This window comes from Megalops cyprinoides, chromosome 7 (assembly GCF_013368585.1).
Source record: "Megalops cyprinoides isolate fMegCyp1 chromosome 7, fMegCyp1.pri, whole genome shotgun sequence".
Classification (NCBI taxonomy): Eukaryota; Metazoa; Chordata; class Actinopteri; order Elopiformes; family Megalopidae; genus Megalops; species Megalops cyprinoides.
Genome location: NC_050589.1, coordinates 25,788,648 through 25,806,676, shown reverse-complemented (window position 1 = coordinate 25,806,676; position 18,029 = coordinate 25,788,648). Strand labels below are relative to the sequence as shown.

The window sequence follows — 18,029 nt, the reverse complement described above, 5'->3', positions numbered from 1 at the left end:
GACCCAGGGACTACCGCACCGGCCAAAGTGCGTTACTATAGCTACATCACAACATATGAGGTAGCAAGGTGAACAACGAACTATTAAATATAAAGACGTACTAAATAACCATGGGAAAGCCGAGGGAAATGACTTCATCAATCAGTGCTGGGCAGAAGGAACAGCGGGATGAAAAAAGTCTAAACAAAGAGATTTATCCTAAAGCCAAACGACAGCCCCTTTCCCCTCCCCCGCCAACGACGCGAAACTCTCATAGGCCAACAATTCGACATCGCTCCCGCCCATAGGTTGGCTGCTTTGTCAAAGATTGTTGTCCATATTTTCCGCAGGGACTGGTATACAGTAAGTCTACTTTTGATGGTAAATGTTTCTTGTTTTGGATGGGGAAAATTAGGGAAGCTGGAACGGGGCGCATGAAGGTATGTTCATTTTCTTGCTTTTAATGTCTATTGTTGCCTGGTTGCGTGTGTTCAGTGTCAAGACTGTGGGGGCAGACTACCGTCAAGTCACAAACTTAGTGAAAACCGAGGCTTCGGACAGATGTTCCCAAAGACCTGCTAAATATTATGTGGACCGAATAGATAAATTCTGCAAAATAATGAACATGTGCTTTCAACAGTAGTCATAATAAACAAGAGACTTTTGTTGTGAGTTTTAGTTTTTTTTTTTTTTTTAGATTTTCTATACACAGGTTTTAGAAGTATTTTGGCAATGATATTGTTAGATAACATGACCGAATTGTAGTGAGAGAACAAACAGCTACAGATTAACATCTATATTCGCAGTGAGCCTTTAGTGTTTGTTTGGTGCATTCTTTTAGAAATGACTACAGCTGAACAAAAACATGTTATACTTGATACTGTGACTGGAGCTGAGGCCAATTTTACGCGTGCTCCTTTCGCTGTGTCTCCATGCTTCATTCTCACGACGATTTGGCAGTGTAATCGTTTGTCAGAGAAGTTTATTATTTTATTTCAGGTTATTTGGTTTTTCTTGTAAAACATAATGGTACTGACTTAGGCCTGTAAAACAGGTAGTCTGATCTTTTAAATTTCTTTCAATGATATTCATTAGGCGCTTCCAAGCTGATAAGTGCAAAGTGATGCTTCTCTTATAATATTCATTTTCTGTTGAACAGATGCTAAATTCAGTTCATTTTTTAATGGTCCCGTGAGTTTTATAATGTAATGTCTACATGGGGGGCCGAACCGGCCAAAAACTGAAAACTCATATTAAAAAACAAACAACGAAACAATAACAATTGAACAAACACACCATTATCTACGATAAAAATATATATATATATATATATTTAAAATCTTAGTGTTAAGCATTACTTATTTGAACGAATTTCTTCTATTTATTACTTCACACTTAGTTGTTGATTTATTTATTTTGTGAGGTTTGGTCCTAAACAATAAAACAAAAAGACCTTTCTGTGGTTAATTCAACAACAATGTGGTTACTTCGCGCTGATTGGATTAGAGCTGGGCCTTTTTTTTATTCGTTTAATTCTCATGCACCAGCCCTCGAATGGCTGGCTCCCCCCTCCGGAGCTCTGTGGAGACCTTAACAATATATCTCTGCAACTGTGGGAAAGACGGTAAAATGCGGGCGGCCGTGGATTTGCTGAACTATTTAAAAAGGGCCAACGTCTAATGTGATCGGTGCAATTAAGAATGAAGGTGAACAAGATGTGCGCTGAATGGTTACTCTAGGCAACAAATATCTATAGTAGTTTAACTTCCCGTTTTGGACATAGTTGGAGAGTTACTGACAGATCTCTCCTCAACATTCTTGCATGTCAGTAGCTTTTTTCTGCATCGCTCTCATTCAGTCATATTGCAGAGAACTCGCTGCTGAGCCAGTCCACACTGGTGTGCTGTGGACCAGCCTCACCTCCAGCAGAGCTTTTTGGTGATTTTTTTTTTTGTTAGTTCAGGTGGGGGAAGGTGTATGGCTTTTCTCACAAACACTGTGATGGTGCCAGTTTGTGATGGAGTCCGGCTTCTGCTCTGCCGGCTGTCATACAGGAAATGTGGAGACTCCACAGGGCCAATCACAGCCAGCGTTCTGTTGTGCGGTCATAGAATAACTTGTTTTTCTGTTTTCACAGGAATGCTTATGGAGGGTAGAGTAAATATTATCTTATTTATAGCTGGTTATTATTATAGCTGAAACCTTCAGAGGTTTCCCAAAGTTGATTCAGTCTAGAACCCCCCTATTCTGAAGCTCCTGCATCACAATGCAACCCCTTTTCACCTGCTGTAGGGGATATATACTGATGATCTTTGAGGCAGTAGCCACACAGCTTGGCTACAGTAAGTCACCAGTAATGTGTCGAGGTGTATGGTCCTGGACATAGGCATCATTTACGCTGGGGATGCTGGGGACATGCCCTCACCACTTTTTGTTGTGGCTCATTTCGTCCCAACCACTTTTTCAAATCCTTTAATTAGTTGAACTTAATCTGTCCCCAGCACTTTTCAAAACAAACTGATGCCCATGATCCTGGAGGTGGCATCCTGAAATTTCAGATGACTTTTGCAGACAGAAGTTGTTTAACCCACAGGTTAAGCAGTAAGTGGACCACTGACTCGCGTGTGTGGGTGTGATAACCTTAGCCACAGGAAAGGTTTAATCCTCCCCTGCACCTGTGCACTGTGATATCAGCGAGGCTTTGATCCAGGACACCCTTCGTCTTCCTCTTAATGCTGCTCTGTGTGTGGACATCCGCGTGGGAGAGTTGTAATGCTGATGTCTTTAGCACAGTGACTTGGAAGTGCCCAGGGCCCCGTGGCAGAATCTGCTCAATTTAATAATTTTCTATCCATGTTTATACCTCATTAGCACTTCAGCTCTTCCGCGAAGCTCCTCTGATGTCAATCCAGCCATTGAGCTATTCAGAGGTGTCTTGGCTGAGCAGGGTTCCCTCACCCATACCCTCCCGTTCAGCTCAGACGATAGCGTGGCGAGTTGTGCCGTCTGGCCCCCGGCCTCCTCGAGGTGCTCTGTGGATCCAGCAGGCCTGCGAGTGTCACCCGAGCCAGGTTAGCAGGGGGTTCAGAAAAACAAACTCGCCGCCCCCTGGGTTTGTTTATCTAGAGAGTGTAATTAATTTAGAATAGAGCCGTAAATTCCATGCTGCACAGAAGGGACTTTGCCTCCGCTTTTCACTTCCAGGAGGCCAAGACCTCTGCGTGCTGTGGGCTGCTGTTGCTTATTTCCCCCTATGATCGCAGAGCCGGCCCTCTGTAATTCCACTCACGGCAAAGGGAGGCATTTTATTAATTAGCCCCTGACATCTGTTTGTGTCAGGCCTGGAAGACCGCAGCAGCTTCACGCTCACAGGAGAGGAGTATGTTAAGACAAAACAGATGAGATTGACGTCTCTCATTTCGCAGAGCTGCTCGGCGGATTCATGCCAGCAACAAGCAAGACACATGTATGGAAACCGTCAGAGGCATAGTTAAACGTGTCCGTTTGTTATGAGGCAGCATGGGCACAGTAATATATCTCTGTGCCAGGCTGAAAATAAACTGGCATGAAAGGGTTGCTGCCAGCATTTTCCTGGGTAACTTGGAAGTTGAGGAGTGTGGGAACATTTGGGATTCCCATGCAAACATTGTGACGCAGTGTTGCTTTTCCAGTGCACATTTATACATGTTTTAGTATTCTAAACTGTCCTGTATAAACTGAATATTGTTACTGGGGGGAAAAGAATGGATCCACAAGTTTGATAATGTGTTTGCAATTTTTCTCACGTTACAGCTGTGCATCAGTCAGTGTAATTATCCATGTTGTAAAACTCCAACTTGCAAGCTTGTGGGAGTCACGGGGTTGTATTTTACAGCAAGAACTGAGGGTGCCACATGCATTAGCACTCAATCCAAGTCTGTAATTAGCATTCCATGCGTGCGGTCAAACCACAAGCCACTGGTGAAGGCTGTCAAAAGCACGCAGTGTACTGGAACACAGATCCACAGTAGACAAACCTCACCATCTACTTCTGATGAACCTGACGTTGCTGCACCTTGTAAAGTGAGTTTGCAAATATAGACATGCGTGGGAACCACTTCCCTCTACCCGCCAATGAAATTAATCATTCACCGGTGTTTACGGAAAAGTATGAGGACAGACCTGTCTCACCAAGCAACCGAAAGCAAAACATTCACATTGCACGGTGTTCAGCAAGCCAGAGCAGGAGCTGTTTATTAATGCTGTTACGCTGGTTTGTGATATAGTTGAAAGGGGTGGGGGTCCACTGTGAGGGAGAACTTTGCGCTCAATAACTTTCACAGAAGGATACACCACACTGCAGTTCATTTTCAGATATCTTAAGGCTCAGAATTTAAAGCCATCTTTTTCTTTTCTGTCAACATGCAGTTGCCAGGTGATTTACTCGTAACTGATTGATAAAATGCTTTGCTTTTGTTTTAAAAGTAGTGAATGTCCCTGCTTCATTTCAGTCAGTATCAATGCCTATATACTGAATGAAGATGTGAAATATCAAATATTTGTCCTATTACACACCAACAGGAAGTGCCCCAGCATTTTAGCAGGCTCCTGTTAATGTAAGAGGCAACATCCATGTGGTTGACTGAGCTTTTCTTCCCGCTAATGAGAAAACAACATGACCACATCGTAAAAAGCACTATAAATCTTCTATAATGTTGCTTTAATGCCCCCTCCCTCCTTCTTCCTCCCCCCAGGGGAGTGGAAGTCTTTCTTTTAAAGATTGAGATGTGAAGGCTGATTGCTGGCTGTAGCCCTGATGAACGCTTTGCCTCTGAAGGCTGGGTCTATGGCTGCGAGGACAGTAGCGTCAAAACTGAACTCTTCTGTTTACAGGTTTTCTTGGCAGCAGACTCACAGCGTAGTCCTGATGATGTCATAGGGCAGAAACTCTGGTCGGCCTCACAGCTCATGCAGGAACTGGTCCTGAAGAGGTCTGAGGTGTGAGAAAAAGCATGATTTCCCGCAAAAAGTCAATGAGAAAAATGCAGGGCCGCTACAGGAGCTGTAAATCTGGGCATTTTTTTTTTTACTTTTTCCTTGTTTGCCTTCCGGCAAAGGCACACTGTTAATCAGATATTTTAGGATTCCTTAGCTGAGGCATGGTGGCCTGGGAATGGCACTCAGAGGCTGGGTGACTAAGCGTTCAGTTGCAGGCGGTCTTAGGGGTTTACACTGAGTATTCGGAGGCTTTCCTACCATTTCCCTTGCAAGGTCCTTCTGGCTGTCCTTTGTAAGACCCTGACAGAAAGTCATCTGAGCCCTTGAAAAGGAAAATTAAGTTTGCACTTCTGTGTCTAGGGTAGCAGTCAGGCATACTTATCAGGATAGAGGCTTGTAACCCAGAGATCACTGGGCTGATGTGCAGATGGGCCGCTGCTGTTGTACCCTTGAGCATGGCACCCAACCTGACCTGGTTCAGTGAATATCCAGCTGTAGAAGTGGATGGCAATGAAGTTGTGCTGAATGAGAGTGTCAGCTAAGAAAATAATGTAGTGTAATACAATCTGAGTTCTCTCCATGGTTTAAAAGGCCTTTGAATGCATTTGAGGTAGTGTGGCTTGATGGCTGAGAGCTGCAGTAAGCGCACAGTGGATGCCTGCGTGGAGAAGTCCATCTCCACCGCAGAGCCCCCTCTGTGAACATGGTTTTAGTGTCACTGCTTAGATAGCATGTAGCTGCTCTGCCACCCATGCTGCCCCCTGCCTGTGCCCCTCATGTAAAAGAAACAGTTGTGACAGAAAACCCAAGCTTGCAGTTCAGAGTACGGTCGCCCGTTTGAGGTTCAGATGCCACAGGCTTGTGAAGGGAGGCTCTGGCGTGGCCCTGGGAACGAGAGCATGGTTTCTGGAGCGAGGCCGCAGCACGTTCCAAACATTTCCATCAAACTGCCTCTGGTGGCTGCCAAACAAACAGTTTAAAAAACCCTCTATACGCTCTCTGAATTTAGAATCAAAGACACTGTGGGAAAGTGCAACTGACCTCACTAACACATGCAAATGCATTAAATGCTTCCTGTTTCCAATCTGATGCTTTTCTGAGCTCCATTTGAAAATGCAGTAATTTCCTGTCAAAAGCTAAGAAATGCAAATTCTCTGCATATTCTCATAGCATATTTTAATTCACAGAGCACATACCAGCAGATTTGCCTGGAGGTAATTTGACATGAAGCCATAAATCTATCAATGTGTAATTAAAACTTCTGATTGAGCTAAAGTGGTCTGATGCTTTGATTCAGAAGAAAACCCACTTTGTTTATACAAAGGGTGTCGCAATTCAAACTGTTCATTATGCTGAAGCAGATGCCAAATCTATTTTACATTATGTCACAAGGAATGATTTAGTCAGCTTTCAGGAAACACTGCGAGTGGTTGGCTGCACCATGACCCTTCTCTTATGGTGTCGTTAATCACATGGTCACATGCCAGCATCTCTCACTCTCTGCTGTTGCGTTCCTGCCAGGAAACCAGGATGAACATGGAGAACCTGAGTAAGCCAGAGCTGCTGACACTCTTTAGCATCCTGGAGGGGGAGCTTGAGGCCCGGGACCTGGTGATCGAGGCTCTGAGGGTAAGTGCAACACTCGGACGTCGCTCACGGCCAATCATTGACCCCCTGCAAACCAATGACATTGAGTTTGCTGTGTTCTAGATCATGCTGAGTTGGTTGGAGTAAATGTTGTCAGCAGTGTTGAGCGTGACACTCCAAACAGTGCTTTGATGTAGTCATAGTTGTCAGTGGATTAAGTAATAAGTGGGTGCCTTCACTGTCTTAATGTTGCTGTGTATTGATTTCTCTTAGTGGTCAGAAGTTTAATTATTGTAGGGGTGTATTTACTGTATTTGCTTATGCCTCTTCTCCCTTCAAACCCAGCAGATGTGTTTGCTCAGAGCATGACCTGAAGAACAGTCTGCCACCTTTACGTTGTTATGAAGTGCACTCAGTAGTGTGCAACTCATGTAAATGATGGATTATAAAGGCTGTGGCTACTACAGTACACTTTTTTTTGGTACCAAGCCTTAGGTGCATTTTAAAGGGATTTCACAGGCAGGGGAAAGCTTGCAAAGACTTGCATTTAATCCAGTGAAACCTGAGTCAGAGCTCTGGCAGGACAGCGTAGTTCAGTGCTCCGTTGCAGGTAGCTGCTGAATGATCAGGGTGTGGTTGCCAGGTGGAGGTGCGTGGTGTCCTCAGGCACTGAACCTGTATCAGTCTCAGTCTTTTGCATATTATGGTTGGCAGTAGAATTAAAAGGATTGAGCTGACCCTGGATCAGTGTTTGCGGGGGTGTATATCTACTCAGAACTTGCCGCAATTGAAATGGCTTATTCTGGATGTGGGGGGCATTGTCTGCCCTTAAAACAGCTGTGACGAAAGGGAAGGGAGAGGAAGCACTCAAATAAATAAATAATAAACAAATAAAACTCAATGGCAGATGGTTAGAGACTTTCTGGTTCCTGTCAATGAAGCAATCAGTGCTCTAGTTTGTTTTCATGCCCCACCCTACACATAGCCATCAGTTAATGTGTCCTTTATCATAGCGTACAAACTTCCTCCTAAACATTTTAAAGATAAAAAGCTCTTTATCAGCCCTTTGTCTCTGGCCTTTATGATTTGAAGTGCACCAGTAGGCCAGGCATGTATCATTGCATGAGATCTCTTGTTTTTTCCTCCTGGATCGGTGTGGCTCCACCCTGGACTGGAGGTGGCAGTCCACCCCACACACGTCCCAGGAAGAAGTGTGCCACCCCATCTGGGCCAGTCTGGCCAATCCAAATCAGAATGTTGCTGGTGACTTCATTCTCAAGAGCTGAGCAGGGAGAAAAACAAGCTCAGCTCTGGTATCCTGGCAGCACCCATTCACCCAGCACGTGACTGAGAGCCCCGTCTCACACAGCTTGTGTCCTGGAGTTGGCTTGTCCACTCCTAAGGGCCGGCATGAAAAGGTTGTAGGTTATAGGGCAAGCTTCCCTGCAGCCGCTGACCTGGAGGCTCCACAAACACAGGCCTCACAGGACACATGGTCTGCTGTGCTGGCACAATCAGAGGACCGTGCTGACATCAGTTGGGGAAAACCTGTGTTGTGTTTTTTATCATTTTATCATTTTTTATTTTTCTTCCCAGTGTTACGAAAATGTTTAGTTGTGTTTATGTTAAGTTTTAGTTACAGGAACAGTTGTGTAGTAGGATGGACTGCAGCCAAAACAATCATTATGTTAGCAGTGGAAAAGAATCTGTTGAGAATGTGGCCATAATCACAGTGCTGTCATTAGTGTGAAGTTGCTGAAGGCCTGAGAAAGCCTGGAAGGAGCAAGGAACTCTTAGACTCTAAGAAAAGTCAATGCATATTAACAAACCACCTGAGTGGTATTTGGTTTGAAAATGTTGTATCATTGAATACAAGATGGCAATTCCCAACCACAGACTTAGTGGCAGGGGGTAGTCACAGATTACCTATGGTTACATATTGACTTCTCAGGTCTGACATGAATCCCACACTCCATGTGTATGTCATTGTCACAGTTTCCTTACACAAAGAGCAGTTTGTCTGCTGACAGCCTAAAAGGTACAGCAAAGAGCTGTTTGCTGAGGTTTGGAAAGGCAGACATGTCCACTCCACCCTCCCCATTTATCTTCTCTTACCAAAGCCTCAGTGTCTGAGATCTCCCACTTTTTGGAGCCTGTGTTTTGAGGATAAATAATTATAGAGTGAAAGAGCAGCATTTACTTAGATGGAGTCAGAATGCGGCCCTTAACGTGGTGTTACATCAGAGCCTGCCTTACACATTCAGCTGTAGAAACGCAATCTCACAACGCGGAGAATGGCAGGCTCTCAAGCACACTCTGGGCAAAACTCCCCAGTTGAGAATGTCAACAACAGTCTTGTATCACTCGTAAAGAAACTCTCCACTCGAAACATTCTCTTTCCAGTTGTCATGGTGCGACTGCAGTCTTGCTGTTTTAGGGGTAAATCTTTCAACCAAGCATTTTCCAAGATGACCAGTCTGTTGAATATTTACCCACTTGGCTCCAGCCGGTCGATGGGAAAGTGGAGAGGGTCGTGTGGGTATTTTACCTTTTGAAGACCAGCATCAGAACATAGGATTATTTGAGAATAGGGGCTTCCAGACAAATGGACTTTCTGTTAAAACAATTTCAACACTAACGGTAGACCCATTTAAAAGATGGGCAGGTATTAATTTATATAGGGGTATGGGTCATATGATCATGTTACACTAGATTATCTGGGTCCAATACCTTTAGTACCTAATATGTCTGTCATTGAGACCTGGCTTTTGGTTTGCTGTCAGTCTCCTCTAGTGTTATTTGTAACATGCTTACGGAGTTATCTTCAAATTTAGTACCTTGTTGAAGTTAGTCTAGGGGGAGGATTATTTCACCAGCCACATCTTTCAAACTAAAGTTTTATCATAATTCACTTAAGATATCTGCAGCTGTAGCATTGCTTCCATATGAAGACACATCAGTGTGGCTGTAGTCCTTCACCTGCACATCTGAGTCACAGCAAGCCTTAGCCATTAGCTGGGAGCCCAGAGTCCTTCCATCCTTGCCGCAAGACCACAGCGGCCGCATTGAGATCATTACGCTCCAGTGCTCGCGCTGAAAAGACTCATTCTCCACGGTCACGTGCACTTGTTCTTGCCTTTGCCACGTGCCCTTTGATTGTGCTTATCAACTCTGCCCGGAGCAAGTGTGCCATCGCTGCCTAGTGATTGGTCAGCGGCAACTGCGGAGAGGCCTTTGTCTGGCCTTGGGGGCGCATTCTGCTCTGATGACGTTTGGTTGAGGTGGATGTAAGATGGCAACTGTGCAGTCTTGACAAACACAGCCCAACTGAGCAGGAGGTAAATAAAAGGTGCACCTCCCAATGCGGTGCTGTGGTTTACCTCAGGAGAAGTAGAGCTCTCTCTGAGGCAGAACAATGTGAGAGTCACGCACAAGTGTGGGTCACTCACGAAACCCTCAACCCATGACTGAAATGCACGAAAACAGGAAACCGAACAATGAGGGAGCAAGGGGAAGGGCAGCTGCTGGCGACTCCTCTGACCTTGGGCAAGGATATTTAACAGATAGGATACACCTTAAAGCTCTGGCTTTGAAGCACATGTGGCCATCTGGAGCGATCGTACGGCAGAAGTGCTTTAAGATATACAAATATTCAAAGGATTTTCAGCAATGGGGCAGTATTTTTAACATTTTGTCACTTGTTCTGTGTCCTAGGACGCGAGCACCAATGTCCCGGCCTCTATGACTGTGTGCCTCTGAGCAGGGTTACATCAGCAACGGTGGATAATGATGTGGTGAATCATATAAAGGGTGACGCTTCTGCTGTCAGTCATTGAACGATGTGAGTCAAACAGAGTGTGTTAGTGGCTGGCAGCAGTTGATGGCTCCGCCCTGGGTGATGTGCAGATCAGCGCTGTTGTGTTTGCACTCGATCTTCTGGCAGAGCTTGCAGTACTGTTCGACCCACTACCTTTAAATCATTTAAATTCAGGTCATTCTTTTTACCACAGGGCAATACTTAACTCCTTTTCACTTTTTCTTCAGCTGTTTTTTTGCCTCTTTTTTTTTTTTTTTTTGGACTGGGCACCCCAGCTGAAGAGTTACTGTGGCTTGTTTGTCCGGAAGAGTTGGGGTATGTGAGCAGAGTGATATCAGACATTGTGACTGTTATTTTGGGAATTGGGAGGGCACAGGAGATGGCGGGGGTGCCAGTCCCCCTCAGAGCGTCCTTAGATCTCACCCTTTGTTCCTGTTCCCGGCCGTTTCCTCGGGAACATGACGTCCAGCCACCCTCCTCCCAGCGTTCGCTGGTTCCTGTGTGTTTGAAGCTGCAGGAAGTAAGAAGAAACTTTGTAACTCTGTAGTCACCAGCCCAGAGCCCACGCTGCCCACCCTCCCCAAACAGAAATCCTCCAGGGTTCCAATGAAAGTCAGGAAAAGGTGAGATAACTCATTGGACTCCCTGTGAACCCTCTAGGGTTGTGTGATCAGGGGCGGAAATGCTCTCAGCCCTGAGGGGTGAAGTGGTCATTACAAGGGTGGCCCTACTCTAACAGGGCTCAGAACTCAGAGGCCTGGAGTTTATGGCTGAACACAATAGGTGTTGATCAGTGGAGCCTAGCTAGGGTCAGCCTGTTCTGACTGCTGCTTTGCCTAGCAGAGTAAAGGAGACAGAGGTGAAATGCATGCATCTCTCTCAGGGCTCACAGCTCTAATGCACAAATGATGCAGAACGAGAACTGAAAAGACCGTTATTCCCGTCATTGAGAAATAAATCGTAGAGATCCATCCACCCCTGTGCCTCTACATTGTAAATTAGGCAAAACCTAAGAGTTATGGTAGTTGTGCCAATAGCCAGCTGTGTCCCTGTCTCTTAGTGTGGCCTACACATACAGTCTTAAATTGCATGTGCCACAGCTGGAATCCCAGCTGTGTGTGTGTGTTTGTTTGTGTGTGTTGAGAAAGAAAGACCAAAACCCCTTAGATTTCCCTTTGCATATTTTCATTGTTGATCATGTGACCATAATGCTATAGTCGTAGATTGAGTGATGGTGCCCTTACACCACTTACAAAATATTATGTCATATGAATGTAAAGATATACATGTAAATGCATGCCGTGTGGCCCTTTGGATGCTTGGTACCATGCCTGTGTAATGTTTGTAAAAGAGAAATCAATGCACATTTTCTATAATGATTTGCATGTGGAAAGCCTACATTCCTGTGGGAACATGTTATCTGTATAAGTTAGTTTTCTGTACTAGGGCGTGCCTGGTCTCTAAACATTAGCTATTTGTATGTCACAAAAGACTGACGGAAGGGCAGGCCATTGATAAGAACAGAAAACAAAACCCTTTGCAATAGATAAGAATGAGAATTCCTCTACAGCATCGTTCTCCCAGCCAGTCTTATCTCCAGCTCCGTGTTGATGAACACACTTGTGTCTGCGGTGAGAGGGAGCGGAGCGTGTTTTGAACTATGCGTTGTTTGAAGCACACGCCCAGCGTGTGGGAGATGTTTTGAGAAGGCTGGAGGTTATACAGCATGAAATACAGCATTTTTTCCGCTTGGGCTACATTCTGTATCATGCCTGGATATAGCAGGGTAGTGTGCTGAGGGGAACCTGCTTACAGTCAGACAGGGAATGGCTCAGACTGTATCAGGAGTGCTGTTTCCATGTCTGTGTCTGTGGGGGAATGTCCCCATTTATTGCTTTTGGTGGCCAATATCGCAGAGCAACACTTAGGCAAAGAAAAGTGTGTCGTTTTGCATTACAAGCATAGAGATGGTCAGTGTGACCTGAGGCCTACCTGTGGTCGTCCCCTGCCAGTTACAGGTTGCTATCGGGACAGGATAATTTACTAGAGGTCTTAGTGTACTGAAGGAGCAGCTGTGCAGTGGTGAGTGTACTATACTAATAGTGCCTGGACTGTGCAACCAGCATGATGTCTCCTGTTATTTTCTGTTCCGCACAAGAAGGTAAAATGAAATGACGGAGCACCTCCCCCCTCCGCCCCTTTTGAACTTTGAACATGAGCAGGAGTCAGGTAATGCATCATTCTCAAAACTCAGACAGTGCGTCTAAATGCAGATGTCACTTTATGATCCGTCTCCTTCCATGTTAGTTATATCTCCACCCTACGTGTGTGTGTGTGTGTGTGTGTGTGTGTGTCTGTGTGTGTGTGTGTGTGGGTGTTCACACAGTTTGCGTACTTGCAATGGTATGTTCACTGCACCTAATGCACTGAAAATTTGAGGGGATTTTCTTTGTCTTCAGCTGTTATTTACTGTCTGCAAGCATTACACAACAAAGATTCCTAAGTGCGTCAGAGTTGAGTTCTCAGACACTGCTCCATAGCTGTGCTCCTAGACCCCATGAATCACACTTGATTGGAATAAGGGACCTGAAACTGGAGGCCTGAACTCGTAATGCACCGTGGCCTCATTCTGAATCTCCCACTGGGATGCGATTTGTCATTTTTAGCTCAGTTTAAGACACCGACATTATCTATGTCAGTGCATATTTAGGAGCATGTGGATTTATTGAGTAGGATTTTGGTTGAACCGTCTCCTTAGCGCACAGTCTGGGACGGTGAGGGGAGGATTTCTTTTCAAACGTTGATGTAATTGAGCGTACAGGGAAATGACCTCTGCTGCTCTCAGACTATTATTTTATGGAGGTGATTGAGTGTTCATTTGTTTTTATGGTGACCTCAGATCACACCGGTACAGGATTACTGGTTTCCTTGATGTAATACAGTCAGGAAGCAGGTTTGCTGTGTGAAGGTCATATGAAATTTCATTTTGGTTTAAGTGAAAATGGGATACACTGTGAAAAAAGCCAAAGCCAGCTGTTTTATTTCTTTTTTTTCCACAAGGGACCCACACGTACTATCTATGAATCTTGGCAAGAATGTATTCATATATAACAATACATATATACACACACATACAGAAACACATACATACACATTTTTTTACACAGTTTTGTACAACAGGTTTTATTTCCAATGACTGCGGGAAAATTCCAGGTATTAATTCTCGTGATGAACTTTTGCTCACAGAAATTTGATCTCCACTCCCTACAGAAACAAACTCAATGGAGAGAAGAAGGAGGAACATAATTCCTATTGCACAAGAGAGCCTGTTGTCTGTCAGAGGACAAAAGCGTGGTAAACTGTGTGTTCAGGTGCAGCAGTGTGCATATACAGTACAGAATGTGGGTCAAAGAGTTGGGGGGGGGGGGGGGGGGGTTTCTCCTGTCATCAGAGGCACGTCCTGTCTGCACACGCCCCGGCCATCCTTCGTCTCCGCGGCGAGGAGAAAGAAGAGGGCTCTCGTTAATCAAGCCCTATAGCCACTGAAGTGGGAGCGGGATAAAAATATCACCAAGGTCAGGCTCGCTCAGGAGGCTGCTCAGGAGCGGGGGGGGCAACCTTTTCTCTCCATTATTATAAGGGAGCAATTCCAGCACACAGCCTCCGAGCAAGAGAGCAGCTTCACAAACAGGCAGATCTCTTACTCTTTCACATCCTACTTTAGGCTTTTTGATCAAAGGATAAGCTCTGTCTGGAGAGCACATTATATAATGATATATACCATTACTGTTATGTTCCTGGCACATTGTACCAGATCACCTGTATAATTAAAAAGACCAGAAGCAACAATGTTAGGCGTTTTGAACAATGCGTAACAGGCAGACCCTGGATATACATTGTGGGTTTGAATAGTATTTCACATTTTTCCTGAAGCTTGTACTTAGGGTGCAGTGGTTGGAAATGCAAGAGTGGCTTCTTTGTATAGAGTTTCATTACAGGCCCTGGTAGCAGAGCAAACAACCTCTGGGCCCTGTGACGTGTGTTGAGGAAGGGGGTGTCAGTAGGAAATAGGGGTCTCAGTCCAAACTCTGCCCCCAGTTTGTAGGCCCACAGGGTAGAAACACACTGCAGGAGGTAAAGGAGAATCTGAACAGATGAGCAAACCGGAATGGAAGCCAGCATCTGCCCCGCTATCAGCTACTAATCAGCTCCACCCTGCCACCACCTTGGAAACAGAACTACTAGAATGGTCTGATTAATCAAAGCTGTGTTCAGACATGTGCCACCTGGCCACATTTGGAAGTTTATATTGATAATCTTTGATCATATTTGATTGTGATACTTCATCTGTGACAAAGGATACTGAGATCCTAAAATATCTGGGGAGCTTAGCTTCTCTTGCTGTATGTCCATGCAGGTCACTATATTTGGGTAGGATAGGTTCGTGCAAGTTAAAGCAAATCCTTGGCTTTGTTACATCTATGGCTATCGCAGGGTCAATCGCGGCTCAGACTCCGTAATCAAGATAGGTTATTAAATCTCAACACATCCAGACCACAAACAGATTACGTAAAGAAAAAAGTTCTGTTTAAAGACTTCCTTGAACAGCATCGAGCCAAAGGAGAGGGTGTGGCTGTATCGACCTGGGTGAAGGTGAGGTGGGTCTGGATAGGATTTCAGTTGAACACCTCTACCACACCCTCTCCACCAGGTGAACTGTGCTCATAAATCCTCAACAGTGTTCTTTTTCTTCCTGGGCACAAAGGCTGAGTCAATCACAGTTTTACGAACAGTCCGTTATTGTTAGTGCAAGTACTATAATCCACATACGCCTACAAACCCACAAATAAGTCACCTCTTGACTAAAGGATCCTAAACAAACCTTGTTCTATCCTTCTGCCCCCCTTTTAGTTTAGTGGTGGATTGCAGCCAGCTTCAAGGAGCATTCCACTACTACTAGTCAGATTAAATATGTCAGCAACTGTCAGCAAGATACTACTATAATAGTGAAAAATCAGCTACAAAGGATATGTGTAATTACAACAGACTTTGAATTCAACACTGTGGTTTTGCATTATCACTATGCATTGCTAACATGAGAATGCTACCTTGGCAGGACAGAGTTTAGCAAACACAGATGCATCTTTTGGGTTTTTATTGAGTTTATATAACCATTTGTGTTGATTTTCCTCTTTGTAAGTGGCAGGTGCCTGGGGCTTCTGCTTGATGGAGTGCTATCAGCCAGACCACAGTTGTGAATAATTTAGGTGCTAATCCCCCTGTCCTGTTACTCAAACGCGCGTTGGCCATCCATCTGGCCTGCCCATGTCTGTATGCTCCCCTGGGCCTCTGGCCACCAGGAAAAGATTACAGACCCAATCACAAGTCCCAGAGAGGTGTCACATGGTCCACAGAGCCCTGGAAAGGCCCTTCAGCTCCACCTTCATCCAAGCAAAGCACCCAAAGGTCTCTTCTCTACACAGAAGGCTGAGGATTTATTCACTACCACTAGTTTAATACAATCTTATCATTAACAGGATTTGTGTGATAAGGACTCCCTTTGAATGTGGTTTTAGGTTGTTGGTTGGTTCTGTTATTCCGGCTTGGAATATATATGGTCTGCATGTGCTGCTGAATTCAGTCAGTTGTCATTCAAAAAGTGTGTGGTTCTGATTATTATGTGCATATGAGTTTACAGTTTTAAGGGTGGACTAAGTGTTTATCTGTTCTCTTGTTTTAAACTGTTAACATGATGAGAGTGTGATTGGCTCCTGTGTTTTTTTATTTATTTTTGTCTGGGAGTGACACACTTACACTCAGGGCATAACAGTCAGTGACTTCATAAAGGCAAAAAAAGCCCCAGATGCAAAAATGACGCTCTGAAATCAGAACTTGAAAAGCTGCCAGCTCTCTGGTTTATAATTACCGCAATAATTCTTTTCCCTGGGAAAAAAAACTAGACTGTAATGGAAAGCCCCCAGTTTTAAAACCCAGAAAATCCAGACTTCTTACTCGGTTGCTAATAGGATTAGACTTAGTGGAAGTGGCTTCGTTTCAATTTTTCCACCAGATACGCAGGCGTCACTTTTGAATAAGCAGGTCTGGGATTTTGGTCAGTCAGAGCTTTTTCTTTATCATAGAAACAGAAGCATTTACTGGCTGGAGGTGAACAGTGAAACCAACAATGCGTAATAAAATTGAATTGAGAAAAACACATTCATTTCATGATAAAGTGTTCTTTCCTTAGTCTTAAATACTTCAGTGGCCAGTGTTGTTGCCGCTGCGGTCATTTCCTACTATTTCCCATAAAAAAAATTGTGAAAAGATATTGTAGAGAGTGTTTTTAGCCCAATAAATGTATTTAAAATGTGTAAATTATTCCCATTTTAGTATATTGCAATATATTTCAGATTTACATTCAGTTGTATTTGCAATATATTCTTGAGCTGACCAGCATATTTCTCAGAATAGTATAATGTATTTCATTTCCGTATGGGTTATTTTCAACATTGCAGAACACCTTTAACCAGGGTGTGCAAGCCCACCACTCACCCACGCACCAAGCTTTTTTTTTCATCAAATCCTGAAGTGGTAACAGTGGGAACTCACGGCCGTGGCATGTCAGTAAAATGATGCAGAGTTCAAGGCCTTGTGCACAGCTGGGATGTGCCTCCTTATTCCATCTCCACTACCTCCTCTTGGATAAGACACACTGTTACTACAGCAGCCCCTCCCCCTCATGTCTACCACCCCTCCATGCTCCAAACAGAAAAACACTATAAAATTAAAGAATTGTAATAAATTCCAAGAGCTACAACAACAATGAGAAGACCTGAGAAAGGGAGTTCTGTGTTCTGACAAGGTTGTACATAAAGGCAGTTTTCTGTATTCTGGTGGGGTTTTACATAAGGGCAGTTAAGTATTTACTGTGGTTTTGTGCATTTCAACATGGCACTGTTGCAGTTTTAACTGCTTAAATTAAGAGCTTGGAAAGCAGGTTTCAGCCCAGTTTCAAAAGCATACGTGGCCATGTCTGGAGGCGAGCTGGAAGAGAAAGACTGCTCTGTCATGCTTTTCTGAAACCCACGATCTTATAATTGAGCTACACCACGAAGGAACACTCCTCTGGAACCCCTAATGACACCGGCAGCGTGTACAGGCGTAAAGCCTCTCTGCACATTGACGCTGTGGAATGCTCCCATATTTCAGTGTGAAATCTGTGATTTTTTTTTCTTTTTTGGGACTGACAGAGACACTGTACCTGGTATTCAGGGGTGAAGAGGCAGTACGAAGGCCCAGCTCACATTTCCTCAGTGCTCACACTGGCAGCTCAAGCAGCCCCTTCTTTTCTCTTGTCCTGCCCCCCCCTCCCTCCCCCCCATTAGGGGCTCAGGAGTGTGCAGTGCAGGGTGCTTAAAGTGAGCCGACGGCCCTGAGCCGATGAATCCAACTCGCAGGCAACGGCACTGAACCGGCTGTAAATGACCCAGATCAGTCCAGCCAGAGACTCCCAGAGAGTGGGAGGGGGCGAACGCTCGGCTCTCTGTGCGGAACATCAAATGACATTAGAGTTGTGTCAGAACCTGTCCTGCCATGGTGAGGGGCCCTGATGCAAATGAGCGCCCCATTTGTGCAGCCAGTGCTAATGCGCGGGGGCAGGCCGCTCGTC

The 18,029-nt window shown here is 44.8% G+C and overlaps 1 protein-coding gene across 1 annotated transcript in view; it reads left to right on the top strand.

The window, feature by feature from the left end:
• Positions 1-297: 297 nt before the first annotated feature.
• The window catches only part of cttnbp2nlb (CTTNBP2 N-terminal like b), a 29,675-nt gene continuing 11,943 nt past the window's right edge, over positions 298-18,029 (top strand). Inside the window, exons 1-2 of the mRNA XM_036533525.1 lie at positions 298-419; positions 6,478-6,585. Of these exons, the coding sequence (XP_036389418.1) occupies positions 381-419; positions 6,478-6,585 (147 nt within the window). The 5' untranslated portion in view covers positions 298-380. The remainder of the gene's footprint in view (positions 420-6,477; positions 6,586-18,029) is intronic.